We start from the raw sequence: 15,704 nt of genomic DNA, 5'->3' as shown, positions 1-15,704 counted from the left end.
AAACCAGATGGCTTGACTCAATAAAAGAAGCCATGTCCTCCAGTTTGATGGATCTGAGCAAGCCTGTTAATAAGAGGACGTTTTGGAGGGCTTTCATTCATAGGGTCGCCATAGGTCGGTGGCTACTTGATTGCACACGCACACATTCTATTCTACCAGTTACCTTTATTTAATTATCTTACAGTCAAATTATGAAACATATCAATATGTAATCATGTTCAATTTGAGTAAGACAAAAGGCATGGGTTGGGAAGGAACGAGGCCTCCCTCTCCAATCCACAGAAATCCCACCCCTGCCTTAGAGATCTTCAGGAGACCCTACTGCAGAACTCCAACATGTGTAACATGCAGTTTGGCCCTAAATGCAACACCTGGTCATGCAGCCCACTTGCCCTGCAGAAGGGAGAGAGAGAGATTTCAGCTCTTGACTGCCTCCTCTGATACGCCAGGCACAACCTCTCGGTATCCAGAAAGCTCCAGAAGCAATAGTGGAGACCTAAACCACAAGAGACAAATTACACGAGGATGCTCATGTGAAGGGAGTCACAATGTTAGCCGGGAAGCCGAGTTTTAAAAGACAGATCGGAAGGCTGTCAATTTCCCCTCTCTACACAGCCAGGAAGATCCCTGCTCAGAGGGTTTGTTAATTTCCTCTTTGCCTCCTAGAAGGGGAGGTGAAAATGACAGAGCCTTTGGGAGGTGAAGAGGAAATTAACAAACTCTTTGAGGGGCCAAGTCTTTTAAAACTTGGCTTCCCAGCTAACATTGCGACTCCCTTCACGTAAGCGTCCTCGTGTAATTAGTCTCTTGTAGTTTAGCTCTGAGAGCTCCTGGAAATACAGGGCTTCAATATAAGCAACCTCCGCTGTTTAGTTTATATAAGCAGTCATAATTTTAAAAGAGGACCCTTTACAGAGTTTGGGGAGCACCTAAGATAGGAAAGCAGGAGAGCCCCCACTCTCGTGGCTTTCTGCAAACAATGGAAAACTGAATTACGCAAAAGGGCTTTTTACTCAGATGGGAGGGCTATATTGTAGGGAGGGAGTCTTAGATGCTTTAAGTATGTGCTCCTATGTCTGATCCTACTGGGTAGTTATATGTTGTCTAATGTCAGTTCTGCCCTGATCTGGATAGCCCAAGTGAGCCTGATCTCCTCAGATCTCAGAAGCTAAGCAGGCTCAGCCTTGGTTAGTAATTGGATGGGAGACCTCCAAGGAAGACCAGGGTTTGCAGAGGCAGGCAATGGCAAACCACCTCTGTTAGTCTCTTGACATGAAAACCCCACCAGGGGTTGCCATAAATCAGCTATGGTTTGAGGGCACTCTCCACCACCAATGTCAGTCCTAGAATTGCTTATGCTCTGTTTCAGCATTTCTTCAACTCAGTATTGGATTCTTGCTAATGCTATGACTATGTAAACTTGTATTTATTCGCCTTATGGCATTGTTTATGGGAATGTCCTTGATACTGATTGTACTAATCCCACACTATGTAATCTGCCTTGAGTCTCAGTGAGAAAGGCGGATGATAAATTACATACATCCATCATAAAATGATTCTTGCATCTTGTAGGATCCAACCTTCTTTTACTGGGCTGTTGGAAGGATTACCAATCAGAGAATGTATGTGAAGCACTTCGAACACTCCAGAAGTGTTAAATAAATGTTTATAATTATAATCCCCACTTCCTGTAATGACCTCCTAGTTTCTGGAGCCAGAGGAAACTTACAGCAATAAATTCAAATTCTGGCCCAGTGCTAAAGCCCCAAACTGGCATACTGCTGTCGCCTGCACAATGCCAGTGTTGCCGGCTGGTATTTGATGACCTCGCAGAAGGGCAAATAACAGTATACGAGGTATGAGCTTTCAGGAATCAAAGCTCCCTTCATCAGATCTACCTTGGAAATCTAGTTGGTCTTTAAGGTGCTACTGGACCCAGATCTTGTTCTTTGACTGCAGACCAACATAGGGTTGCCAGGTCCAAGCTGGGAAATTCCCGGAGATTTGGGGAGGGGTGGAGCCTGGTGAGGGCAGGGTTTGGGGAGGGGCAGGGCTTCAGAACGGTGTAATGCCATAGAGTCCACCCTCCAAAGCAGCCATTTTCTCCAGGTGAACTGATCTCTGTCACCTGGAAATCAGTTGTAATTCCGGGAGATCTCCAGCCACCACCTGGAGGCTGGCAACCCTAGCTACTCACCTGAAACTGACAGTACAAAACTTCCAATCCTAAGAAACAGAGACATAAAAACAGTACGGACGGCTATAGTCGTCACCCACTGCAGAGTGGTACGTCATCACAAACACCCAATAAGCTACATACAGGAAGGAGCCAACCAATGCTTGGTGAAGTCAACACACCTCCTTGATATCATCATGCCTCACCCTGCACACAGGACATGGCAAGGGGAGAAACAAAACCAACACAGCGCCCTCTGCTGCCTGGAAGACTGCCAAAAGCAAGCGAGTATCACAGTATCACATTATCAAAACCATTATAGAAATAAAATGAACTAAAGAGCAAATGAATGTACACTTTAGACGACGTAATTTAGTTAGTTATTTAGTAGTTATATCTCTCTAGAATGTCTTATTTAAGCAACAAAGAACTATATTGAATAACCTGAGGCAAAGATGGTCACTTATATTTACTAATAAATAAAGAGAGCATATCTGATGTACAATAAAAGACTTGTTAAGTGCAAGTGTTTGTCAGATCAAGGATATCAGAATAAATATCACTCCATACAATTAGTAAACATCTCCCAGAAGGTGCTAGTGCCTCTTACAGTCTACATAGAGTATGCAGTGTAAAAACCTTAGGTCTCTCACATGTACTTACAAGAAAGATTTAAGGATTTGGGCCTTCTTTGGACCTTCTCTGTTGATTTCATAAATATCCACAAACCTTGGCAGAATATTGAAATATGATTGTGTCTATGAATGTAGCTCATTGGCTATGAATTATGTTAAACTACTCACTGCATACTCTATGAAGACTGTAAGAGGCACGGGCACCCACTGCTCAACCACACTATCAAAAAACAGGTGCCATGGGAGGGGTGTGGTCTGTGGGCAATTGGCTGATCCTCCAGCGGTGCACATGTGCAGTAGACAGTGCCTGCAATAGCCAGGTGCTGGGAAGCAGGAGACTGGGCCAAAGGCAGGGCTCAGAGTGGTAACCATGCCCAGGGGGGTGGGGTGTCTTGGCCCTCTCCATCGGCAATTCCCTCAAGGCCAAGTTGTGGGGAGGGGGCAAGAGGGAAGGAGCGGAAGTCCCTTGGAGTGTTGCTGGGACACCACGTGTGTAGCATGTGCCAGGGGGAGACTTGGTCTGTCACTGGTTACCCCTAGGCACCCCAAAGGGTAAGGAGAGACAGTGCCCATGGGTCAGTGCAGCTGTTCTGCTACACCCTATAACTAGGGCCAGAAATGGTCCCTACAATGCGCTGGCTCCAAACCACTTGCGTTCGTGCAGCTGCATAGCAGCCATTGAATACTAAGATGTACAGGCAGTTCTGCTTTCTCTCTCTCACACTGCCTATCTGACCACTTGCTGTTTGAATGCCTAGAGTGGCTGGCTCTCTGTGTGGCCTTGAATGCCTGAGTTTGCTAATTCCCCCACCCAGAGCTTTGCAAACGCGAGATTAATTTCTTATTTCTCTCCATCTTGAAGGTGGGTTTTCCTTCCATGCATGTACAGGCACCTTTCCATTTCATCAGAGGCCCCTTGCAGCTGTTGTGTGGGTCAATGCTCAGATTGGGAGAGTTCCTCAACCCAAGCCAGCATGCTTAGGATTGGGAGGCTATAGCAGGAGGGCTTTCTGTACATTCAAGCTATTTTGATGTAGACTTGGGCTTGAACTGGAAAGGGGACTATATTCCCATGCCTAAGGTGCATGCGTCCTTTGACCACACATGGGAACAACATGGCTGAGCTCGTATCAGCCATCCACAATGAGAAGCAATGGGAGACTGATGGAAAGCAAAGCACAGAAATCTGCATTGCAATTAGGGGAAAGCAGGGAGGGAGGGAGGGAGGGAGAGCCCATGGCTTGGGCAGCAACACAAGCATCTCTTTAGGCCGCTAAGCCAGTCCTGGCCCTGAGGTTCCTTCCTAGAGCTAATCGCCACCCCCTTTTCCAATCCCAAATCCCACAAGGGGCCATTGTTTTGTAGCACAAAACAGCCCTTCACAGCTTCCCAGCACCACATGACTACACCAGCTCCCAGGCCCGTCCTCTTCCTCCTCTCCTCCACGCAGGGAGAGAACACAGCTCCGACTGTCACGCTGTCCTTCAGCAACGCATGGCCAAGCTAGACGGGCTGCTGATTCTTACCAGATGGGGTTGGCATTTACGGCATCATCATACCACAGGATGTAGAGGCAGAAGAGGCCGACCACCATGGCGTGCAGTGTGGACACACATCTGGAGAGGAGCACATGGCAAGGGTTACCTTGGGGTGACGGCTCATGTGCTCGCATGTGCTTTCCCCCTCTCTCTCTCTGTCTTTCTCGCACACAAACACACGCACAGAAAAGATCCTTTCTTGCAAAGCAACCAAGTCTCAAGGCTCCCCGCCCCCTCATGGCCGCAGGTGCAAACCAGAGTCTCTTTTGCTTCTGCCCCCTCCATCCCGGCCCCCACTAAGGCCTCCTCATTCATACGCTAAAGCCCAGCAGACACAGTACCTGGAATTCCATTCATTCCGTTTGACAGAGGGGAGGGTACAGTAGCTGGGGCAGAGCGACAAGGACAGCTGGGGGCTGGGAGCCGAGAAGAAGAACTGGAAGGCCACGAAGCTGCTGGCCACCACGCAGTAGCCCACGCGGGTGGAATCCTCCATGGAACCTCAGAAGCACCTGCAAACAGAGGCGGGGTGTGTAGGCAAGGAAGGGGCAAGACAGGGACACCGGCCGAAGGGGGGGGGCTGCTGTGCTCTTTGGCAGCAGGAAAAGGCGCCTCCCTTTGCCAGGCAGGGAGTGGACGGACCGGCTTGCCTCACCAAGAGCAGGACAGGAGCCATGAGAGGGATAGAGGTGCTCCATGCACTCCAGGCCCACCGGGGCCCACACCTTACCCAACACTCTGAGAGCCAAGCTGCAAGTGACGCCTGACACAGGTTGGACACTTGTCAGCTTCCCTCAAGTTTTGATGGGAAATGTAGGCATCCTGGTCTTGCAGCTGTAATGGAGAGCCAAGCCGTAAAACCAGGACGCCTACATTTCCCATCAAAACTTGAGGGAAGCTGACAAGTGTCCAACCTGTGTCAGGCGTCACTTGTAGCTTGGCTCAGCGTCTCTCTACATGAGACATCTTACAGGAGGATGCTCACGTGTGGGGAAAGGCAATGTTAGCCGGGAAGCTAATTTTGCTTCCCCTTCGGGGAGGCAAAGATGAAATCAACAAACCCTCCGAGGAGAGATCTCCGCCTGCTCTGTCTTTTTAAACTACTCTCCTGTAGAGAGGTGAAAGTGCTCTGTCTTTTTAAACTATGCTTCCCAGCTAACATTGCTTCTTCCTAAACTTGAGCATCCTCGTGTAAGGCGTCTCGTGTAGAGAGACTCTCTGTCCAACCTCATCCCTTTCCATCCCTCGTTTTTCAAACAAGATGAATTATGCGTATGAATACGGATGCAGGATGAGCAACTTGGTCGGGAACGGCTTCTGGCCCAGAACAGCCCGGGAAGGAAGGAAAGGAAAGCTATAGGCTGCCCCTGCCTTTTCCACCCCCTCCCTCGATATGTGCAATTCTGCAGGGACTGATGGGTGAGGGGGGGCACTACATTTGGAGTATCAGGAGCCAGGGACACCTGATAAGGAGCAGGGGGGTGGTAAGAGTGCTTCAGGCCACTTTGCTGACCACAATCGGGACCGCGCATGATTTTAAAATCACTTTAAATTGGTGGCGGAGTTCTCGTAGACACCTTCAGATCTAGTTTTCCCTGCGCCTGTGGCCTTTGCTACATCATCTGCCAACATATTCCACATTTTAATCACTCATTGAGCAAAGAAGCATTTCCTTTTGTCCATCCTGAATCTACGGCCCACCGGATGCCCTCAAGTTCTAGTATTCTGGGAGGAGAAAAAGTTCTCTGTGTCAACTCTCTCTACCTCATGCATAAATTTATAAACCTAAACTGAAATAACTCTCCAAGTGCCGCCCTCATGTAACTTGCTTTAATTGCAGTATTAAAGAATTTGACTTTTTCAAATACACTGACTTTTGATTCACACACCTCAATCAGGGCTGCCCAGCCTTCGGTGAAACGGGGAGCAGCAGCACAGGATCATCAAGGAGTATCTCTAATATTTCAAAATAGTAAAAAGTCCCGTCGCACCTTAAAAACTAACCAACTTTATTGTAGCATAAGCTTTCGAGAACCACAGCTCTCTTCGCCAGCATCTGACGAAGAGAGCTGTCGTTCTCGAAAGCTTATGCTACAATAAAGTTGGTTAGTCTTTAAGGTGCGACTGGACTCTATTATTTTGCAGTTACAGACTAACATGGCTAACTCCTCTGGATCTAATATTTCAGGCAGTGTTAGATGTTTGTTGCATATGGAGGAGAAGATGGTCTTGGCACAATAAAAAACAAGAATGCCAAGTGACCCCACAGAGGCCCCCCAGGATGGATCCGTTATCTTATCTGAAGGAGTTGCAAATATGCCAAGAGGGCAAAGTCTTTGTGGTGATAAGGTCTGCATGCAGCCACCTCAGCAGCAAATCACAAGCAAAAACCTCCATTGCTGTTCTGGGAGAAGATGCTCATGAGAAACCTAATGTGGAACATACATGCAAGTTATCGGGCAATAAACATTGGGAGAAAAGAGCAAGCAGAGAATAGAGTGTCATTAACACATACAGCGTTTTCCACACAGGGATGCTGTTGTGTGGTTTTCCCTGTGGCTGCTACAGTGCAGCAGCAGTAGAACTTCCAAGTTGCCCCGCATTTTCCCCGCCACAATTCTCTGTGGTGGAATTCCCTGTGGTGCCAAGTTTCCCCGCATTTTCCCCGCCACAATTCTCTGTGGTGGAATTCCCTGTGGTGCCAAATTTCCCCGTATTTTCCCCGCCACAATTCTCTGTGGTGGAATTCCCTGTGGTGCCAAGTTTCCCCGCATTTTCCCCGCCACAATTCTCTGTGGTGGAATTCCCTGTGGTGCCAAGTTGCCCCGCATTTTCCCTGCCACAATTCCCTGTGGTGGACTTTCTTCCCCCTCCCCTATGCCACCAATGAGTTTTTCTGGGGTTTCCTTCTAACCAGCAACTGATATATTGTAAGGTTGCCAACTCCAGGTTGAGAAATTCCTGGAGATTTAGGGGGTAGAGCCTGGAGGGCGTGGGTTTGGGAGGGGAGGGGATCTCAGTGGGGTATAATGCCATAGAAAGCAGCTATTTTCTCCAGGAGAACTATGGCCTGGAGCTCAGTTGTAATTTGGGGAGATCTCCAGCCACCATCTGGAGGCTGGCCACTCTATTGACGTCTGAAGATCAGTAGTAATCCCAGGAGATCACCAGCCACCACCTGGGGGCTGGCAACTTTAACATACTGCGATAGCATTATTACAGCAAGCTGTCTGTCAGGTTCTCTAAATTCTCATCTTTCATACTTAAAAAAGCAAGTATTTCATTGCAGAGATATCGGAAACAGGAGAAAGAGGTTAGAGACTTCCTCTTTAAAATGAAAGCTGGGGATTCAGAGAACTTGATGGACAGACTGTTACAAGGCTATTATCAACATTCAAGTTTTTTTTTTTTTTAAAGCCTCCAGCGGTCAATAAGGAACGGCTACCAGGGGCTTGGGGTAGGGAAATTGGTGCCAATGTGGGCAGGACCAGTAAAAGCTAAACCTTCCCATCCACATGGTTGCCACTCTACATTACTGTGTTCTTTCGCCAAATATTGAGGCCAATCAGATTTGGGAAAGATTGCAGGAAGGAAGGGGGGTGCGGGGGGCAGGGACCTGGGAGATGCACAGACGCGCCACAGTGCCCAATTCTTCCCAACCACATCCAAGCTGGTACAAACGACCTGTGCTGTTTAAGGGACCTAAGCCACAGCAGCCAGTGCTGGGGCAGTCAAGGTCTTCTTTGCAAGGAAATGTTTGTTCTTGCTGCTGCCAAGGCTGCCATCAGAAGCACGAGAGCGCCTTGCTGCGGGGAGGCACTTTTCACCCCTTGCCCCACATCCCTATTGAAGATGTCCACCTGCAACTTCCTTTGGCTCTGCTGTAGAAAGCGTACAGGTGCTTGCCCAGTAAATTAGATGCAACTTAGAGCGGCAATTTCCAGGGGTAAAATAGAGCTGGGGGAAAGGGTAAAGAAGGCCTTCTCCCCCTTGACTGTCCCTCCCTTCCACACACAACTAGAGATGTGAAGGCCTGGAGAAAAATGAAAAATTTGGGAAGGGGGAAACAGGTTCTCCCCCCCCCCCCCAATAATTTGAATGGAAAAACTGGAAAATTTGGGCAAGCGCTGAAAAAACTTCTGTGAACTATTTTCTCTTTGGGAATGGGTGAAATGCTTCTTAAGATGATATTTTGTTCGCTCCAAATATATAGTATGAAAACGTTTCCAACAGAAAAAATGAGAGATTTTTTTTAAAAGCCCTGCATTTTTCTACCTTTTGACATTTCTTAGCTAAATATTTACTTGAAACTTGTAGTATGACAGTTTATATAAAACAATATTAATGATAATTCCTATATATACTGTAGACGTACACAACATGTTTTAAAGAATACGTTTTACATTATCCTGGCAACAATAAATATGTTATGATGTGTTTAATAGTAATACATGACTAAAAATTTCAGCGCTTTCAGTATTATGAGGTTTTACTCAATATCCAAATACGCCGGTAGTCCTACATATCTTGATTCTATGAAAGGGTTTCTGTCCAAATAATACACTTCCTTTTGCTTTACTTACTACACAATGGCTGACCCGGCACACGTTGGTTAATACACTTTCAATGCACTTTATCAATCGTTTGAGGTGGATTTTTTGTTCCGCACACAACAAAATCCATTGCAAATGATCTATAAAGAGGATTGGAAGTGCATTATCCAATGTGTGTGGAATCACTCAATTTTTGTATCTAGGGCTGATAGCCCCTCCCCCAGCCTCTGCTCACCTTCCATCCCACCCCCCTTGCTCACCTGGCTGGCAGGGGGGAAAGGGAAGGCAGGCCAGAATCCACCGGACCATGTGGTGAAATGGTATGCACGCACGGCGCATGCACTCCGGAGGCCCCAATGGTGCACTTCCAGTAGAAAACCAGAAGCCACAGTGGCTCACCAAAGCCAAACGGGTCCCAAATATAGCGAAAACATGAAGAGGTTGGATGGGGGCTTCATAACTGCGCAGCGACACCCCTCCCTTGTCCCCCACTTTTAAGGTAGAGGGGGCTGGCAACCCTGCTTGTACCTTCAGTTTTTACCTCTAAGAGCCAAGCTACAAGTGACGCCTGACACAGGTTGGATACTTGTCAGCTTCCCTCAAGTTTTGATGGGAAATGTAGGCATCCTGGTCTTGCAGCTGTAATGGAGAGCCAAGCTGCAAGACCAGGATGCCTACATTTCCCATCAGAACTTGAGGGAAGCTGACAAGCGTCCAACCCGGGTAAGGCGTCACTTGTAGCTTGGCTCTCAGAGGGCAAAAATTAAGAAACAGTTTGGAACTCTTTCTCAAGTACTGGGCGTATTTTCAGTTCTTATAAAAAACCCCTAGGATATCTATACTTTTAAATTCCATAAATATGCCAAATAATATGCTAGATATGCTATATGCTGAGTTATAAATGATGCATTTCAAGTTGTTAAATCATTATAGTGAGTTTAGATTTGTCAGGAAAGATTGCACATAAGTCCATTTTCCCTCGAATTTCCATTTTTCTCCCCTGGGGTAAAAAGGGGGGGGGAATGTTGTTGTTTTCCTCTGGTCTCAAAATTTCTGGATTTTTTACATCTCTAATCACAGCCCCGGTGGTTGCATTTGGAAAAAGAAAAACGTCTTCAAAAGAATCACAGAGCTTTTTGCCACGCAGGCAAAGAAAAATACTGAAACTTGAGCTTTGATACATGTCAATAGAAAGAGAGAAGTAAGCGCATTTATGTCTAAACTGCCCTTCTGCAAATACAGGACTTGAGTAAAGCCGGATCCAGGAAGAGAAATTTCACAAGTCTGTTCAAAAGGTAAGGGAACCAACTAAGAAGAGAAACTTTAAAATGCACTCAGTACTTCCAGTGAAATGATGCTGACATCAAAATCAAGGAAGGTAACAAAGGAAGGGCAGTTGGTGCCATGGACCGACTATATACCAGAGGCGGAGAGTCAGCCCTCCATTGGAGAGTTCCCAACCCCCCTTTTTACAGATCGCTGCCCTGGGATCCTACACACCAGAAAGAGCTGCCTAAAGGGATCCAAAGCAGCTTACAGCAAAATACCTGAAATACAATTCGACACTTTGACAATCCATTTAAAGGCAGGGCTTTTTTTCAGCGGGAACGCAGTAGAACAGAGTTCAGGCACCTCTTAAAAACAGTCACATGGCTGGTAGCCCCGGCCACGTGACCATTTTCACTGAGGGCAATTTAAACTTTAAAAAACTCCCCCCTTGTTCCAGCTGACCCAAAGCGACGTCATTGTGCGCGGTCTTCTTGAGTCCCACCACCTCTTTTCCCAGAAAAAAAGCCCTGTTTAAACAGATGATACAATTTAAATCAAGAAAACACATTTTGGCCTGGTTCTGATTCTGTGGATGAGCCAATACAGCCCACAAGCCCAGAGCCAAGAGTCCTTTGGCCGTTGCCCTTCAAGTCACACTTTTGACCACGCCCAAGCTAAGTAGAGTATGGACTGATTTGTATGTTTCAGATGGTAGCTAGCTAAGGTTACTCGCATCGCACCGCAGTATGCAAGTATTGTCAGGGCCGACACAGAGCAAAGCTTCCTCAGCTACTGGCCACTAATGCCTCTCCTCTACTTAAGATTTATCAATGACATTTTCATCATCTGGCTGTATGGAAAGGAAGCTCGAGAGATCCCACCAGGACTTCGACAACATTTATACCAACAACCTGAACCTGGATCCATTAATGCAATAATTCCATTTCCCGGACAAAACTTTGCAGCTCTCCGAGGGGCTGCATACTGAGTTGCCATATGCACATAAAACAGTCCCTAACTTACAGTCCAAGCACTACGTTACCATCACATTTGCTCCAATCCCTTGGACAGGCGTTCTTGGTGTCACAGTCCTTCTGTAATGAGCTAAAGAGATTGACAAAGCCAGATTGGTACCCAGCCACAAGCGGGCCTCTGTACTGTAACCACAGCTTAGAAAGCCTCAGTATCTGTGTAGTCAGAACTATGTGCTGTCCCTTTAACAATTGGTACTCATGGGAATTGTAGTCCCCCCCCTCCAATATAGAAGTTTATTGTAGGCTTCCTGTGAAGGTGTTAAAAGTTGATGGTCCTCTTCCTCCTTTTGTTTGGATCTTACCCCCTCAAGCAAGGATGCAACAGCTATCATGAATTCACCGCTAGTCTACAAATAAATCTGGACCAGTAAAGATGTATCTTGCTTCTGATTGAACCATGTGTCGTTCACTGGCTCTAACTGTAAGTAAGGATTCCTTTAAATCTGGGTTGAAAGAGGCAGCGTGTTAGAGCTACCTGGAAGCCAGCATCTTTCCCAGCTGCTTCCAGAATAGTGAATTCATGAAATGGCTCGTCTCCTCCAAAAGATAAAAGACCACCACTGGTGGTTGCCTGCAGCTCCCAGTTCAAAACCAGTCCAATATATTGTCAGTAGCCTGTAGCCTATCATTTCTGTCTTTCAGGACTTTGATGGCAGAACTTTCCTCACTTACTGACAGCCTCTCTCCAACAGCAGTGGACCACCAAAATGAGACATAAACTAGGAACCAGACTTTGCCACGAACCAAAAGGCCAACATTGTCCCCCGATACACTCCGGCAATACTGTGTAATCTGCCTTGAGACTCAGTGGGAAAGTTGGACTATAAATAACGTAACTGGATAAAATAAATATTAAGGGACTTAATAACAGCTGTACCATCTTGGGCTCCTCCACTTGTTCAGCTTCCAAAGTGATACATTCTGTGCAAAAGTATAAGTGGATATAAATCTGACCTTCAAAATTGCAATATTCAGAGACCAGTAGATGAACATTTTAATCTATCAGTACATTCTGTGGCTGATCTGTTCTCAGAAATAATAACGTTCAACTTATATACCACCCTTCAGGACAACTTAACACCTACTCAGAGAAGTTTACAAAGTATGTTATTATTAGCTCCACAACAATCACTCTGTGAGGTGGGTGGGGCTCTGAGAGAGCCACGGCTGACCCAAGGTCACCCAGCTGGCTTCAAGCAGAGAAGTGGTGAATCAAACCTGGTTCTCCAGATTAGAGTCCTGTCACCCAACTAAAGTACTGAATTACAATTCACCAAGAGATTTAACACTATTTCCCCCCAGGTCTGAATAAAGACTTGGGTTTCCTCACCCACTGTGGGTGTCATAGTGCAGTATGACCCACCTTTGATGGATATTTATTAGTTCTGCTTTCAGAGTCTCATTGGCTGAGGCCAATCGAGCTTCCCTGGGGCCAGGGACCACCAATAGGTGCTTACCAGCTGATCGCAGCACCCTTCGTGGAGTATATGGGAAGAGATGGTCGCTCGCTCTGAACGGTTCATGTTCATTGATTGATTATTGTTTCTAACTGGTCTCTCTCTGTAACATCTCCCCACTACCATCTTTCTATCGCTTGTGACTTCAAACCATTACTCTATCCCCTATGAATGTCCAACTCTGTATCCGCGGAAGTGAGCTCTGACTCTTGAAGACTTCTGCTGGAATAAACTTCGTTATTTGTTAAGGTGCCGCAGGACTCCTGACGAGTTCTAAATAATAGACAGCAGAGTCAGTAAAAGAGGAGGATCAACTGTTTTAAAAGCTGCCAAGAGACAGTGAAGAAAACTGGCAGGAACAAAAAATTGATTCATTTGAAATGTGGTGCTGGAGGAGAGTTCTGTGGATACTATGGACAGCCAAAAAGACAAATAAGTGGGTATGTCAAGGTTTCCTATTTTTTTTCTTGTAAGAGAATCCTTCCCCCAAAGTTGCAGCTGATTGCCACATGGAACAGATGCCCAGTTGTTTCAAGATTATGTAAAGCAAGAACCGAGATAATCCTTTATTAAACAAACTAGTCTTCCACGGCTTGGTTCAAAGTCCAGCGTCACTGATAACTACTTAGAAAAGAGGTCAGTCTCTGCTTCCATCTTCCTGCAGTCACCTAGGCCAGAAAAATCTTGTTTAAAAGAAAACATGCGCACAAATACCCCATTACATTTTTATTGGATTCTTCTGCCCCAAGCAAAATCACTTTCGAATCAACGGTTCTCTCACTGGAAAAAGTTCAGGCACACTTGCCAGTTTTCATTTACAGGTGACCCAATATTGTACTGGACAGAAGCACAATAGATGTAACGGAATCTCATTGAGTGACCTTGGTCCAGACACACACTCAGCCTAACCTACCTCACAGGATTGTTGTAAGTATAAAATGGAGGAGAGGAGAATGATGTAAGTAGCTTTGAGCCCACATGGGGGAGAAAGGCAGAGTATAATGAAGTGAATGAATGAATGAGTGAGTGACAGAACGAATTCTATATGGTTCATTCACTTGAGCAGACAAGGCACCAGACAAGGCTATGTAGAGCAACACTGTTCAAGCACATCTATCCTGATCTATGAACATTAACTAAAAACTAGCAAAAATATTGGGCATTATTATTAACTAGCTAGGGTGCCCCGACCTGGGTAACCCAGGTGAGCCTGATCTTGTCAGATCTCACAAGCTAAGCAGGGTCGGCCTTGGTTAGTAATTGGATGGGAGACCTCCAAGGAAGACGACGGTTGCATAGGCAGGCAATGGCAAACCACCTCTGGTAGTCTCTTGCCATGAAAAACCCTCCAGGGGTCGCCATAAGTCAGCTGTGACTTGAGGGCACCATACACACACACACTAGCTAGCTAGGTACAGTAGTGCCCATCAGAAATGAGTTCTCACATTACAGCTTCCAGAACCAAGCGGCGACTCCACACAGATGGCCATGTACCTAACGCATCATGCGCCAACACAAGCAGAGAGCATGGTGTCAGCACAGAGACATACACAAGCCCCAACACAGAGTCACAAGTCAAGTCCAGCTGCCTCCCTCTCGCGGGCTGGAGCATAGGACTCTGTCCCAGGCCAGGCCTTCCAGAATCCCCCCCCCCCAAGTCCCTATCTGGCATCAAGGAGCTTTTACGCTGGTGCCTATGACTAGAGAAGCCCTGGAACGGAGGCCGGTTAGATCAGGGCATGCATTTGAAATAGTAAAGAGTCCATTAGCACCTTTAAGACCAACCAACTTGATTGTAGCATAAGCTTTCGAGAGCCACAGCTCTCTTCATCAGATGTTGCATCTGTTGAAGAGAGCTGTGGTTCTCTAAAGCTTATATAACAATAAAGTTGGTCTGTCTTAAAAGGTGCTACTGGACTCTTTACTATTTTGCAACTACAGACCAACACGGCTACTCCTCTGGATCTATGACCATGGAAAGCACTGCATTCATTTGAAATGGCTCCCAAAGGCTGACACCCCCTCCCCTCTCTTTCCTGTGCTCCTGTGTGGTCTTGCTCCGGAGCTTGCTTCAAGGGAAAAGACACAGAGCCTGCAGCTGCTAGAAAGAAAGTATGGCCAGGGTGGTGATTTTGCAAGGAAGGAACCCTGGACAGTTACTTGGCCTTCCAAGCTACACTGGACAGAGACCTGGTGATCTCAAGCCTGCTTTGGCTGCCAATCCCCAGGTGCTGGCTGGAGATCTCCCAGAATTAGAACTGGTCTTCTGGCGACATCCGCTGGAGAAAACGTCTTTAGATGGTGGACTTTAAGGTCTCTCCTCAAACCCCGCCCACTCCAGGCTCCACCACCCCAAATCTCCAGGAATTTCCCAGTCTGGAGCTGGCAACTCTATACCCCAAGGGCAGCTGCTGCGCCGCTGAGCCCACGGCACGCAGTCTTTGCACTTCCCTCCGGATCGATCCGCAAGCCCCCAGCCCTGCTCTCTCCCCGGGCAGCCGGCCGCCTCGGAGGAGCAGCGCACACGCACCCGCACACGCGCGCACACACGTGCCAGGCAGACACGCGAGGTTCGCCCTGCACAACTGCGCCAGCGGGGAGGAGCAGGGACGGGCAGGCCGTCTCTTGCCACGTCTTCGCCAGCCGAGACGAGTTGCTCGGCCTTTGCCCGCTCGGTCCAATTCTCAGCCTGGAGCAAAGGCTCGTTGCTGGGGTTCCCAGCTCCCGGTCGGGAAATCCCTGCAGGCTTTGAGGCTGCATCGCGGCACAGAGTCCCCTCGCCAAAGCAGCCACTTTCTCCCAGGGGGCTGAGCTCTGCCTCCTGGAGATGCCGGGAGATCTCCGGTCACAACTTGGAGGTTGGCAACCCAATGCACCCCCGGATCTTTCCGCGACTCCCGCCCCGAGTCTCCAGGTTCCCCGAGGGCGCTTGGCTCAGGACCCTGCGTCCCCCTGTCGCGGGCACCCACCTCCTCGCCCCAGAGCAGCCCGACGCCGCCGCTGCTGCTTCTGCCGGCCAGACGCGGCTCGGCTCGGCTCGGC

General features: G+C 47.6%; 1 protein-coding gene across 1 annotated transcript in view; it reads right to left on the bottom strand.

The window, feature by feature from the left end:
- Positions 1-15,704, bottom strand: part of LOC129345918 (TLC domain-containing protein 4-B-like) — a 29,876-nt gene extending 14,172 nt beyond the window's left edge. Inside the window, exons 1-3 of the mRNA XM_055003153.1 lie at positions 15,632-15,704; positions 4,691-4,861; positions 4,338-4,427 (exon numbers count right to left, since the gene is read on the bottom strand). Coding sequence (XP_054859128.1) covers positions 4,338-4,427; positions 4,691-4,845 — 245 coding nt within the window. The 5' untranslated portion in view covers positions 4,846-4,861; positions 15,632-15,704. The remainder of the gene's footprint in view (positions 1-4,337; positions 4,428-4,690; positions 4,862-15,631) is intronic.

This window comes from Eublepharis macularius, chromosome 19 (assembly GCF_028583425.1).
Source record: "Eublepharis macularius isolate TG4126 chromosome 19, MPM_Emac_v1.0, whole genome shotgun sequence".
Taxonomy (NCBI): Eukaryota; Metazoa; Chordata; class Lepidosauria; order Squamata; family Eublepharidae; genus Eublepharis; species Eublepharis macularius.
This window is presented reverse-complemented; position numbering and strand designations above follow the sequence as displayed.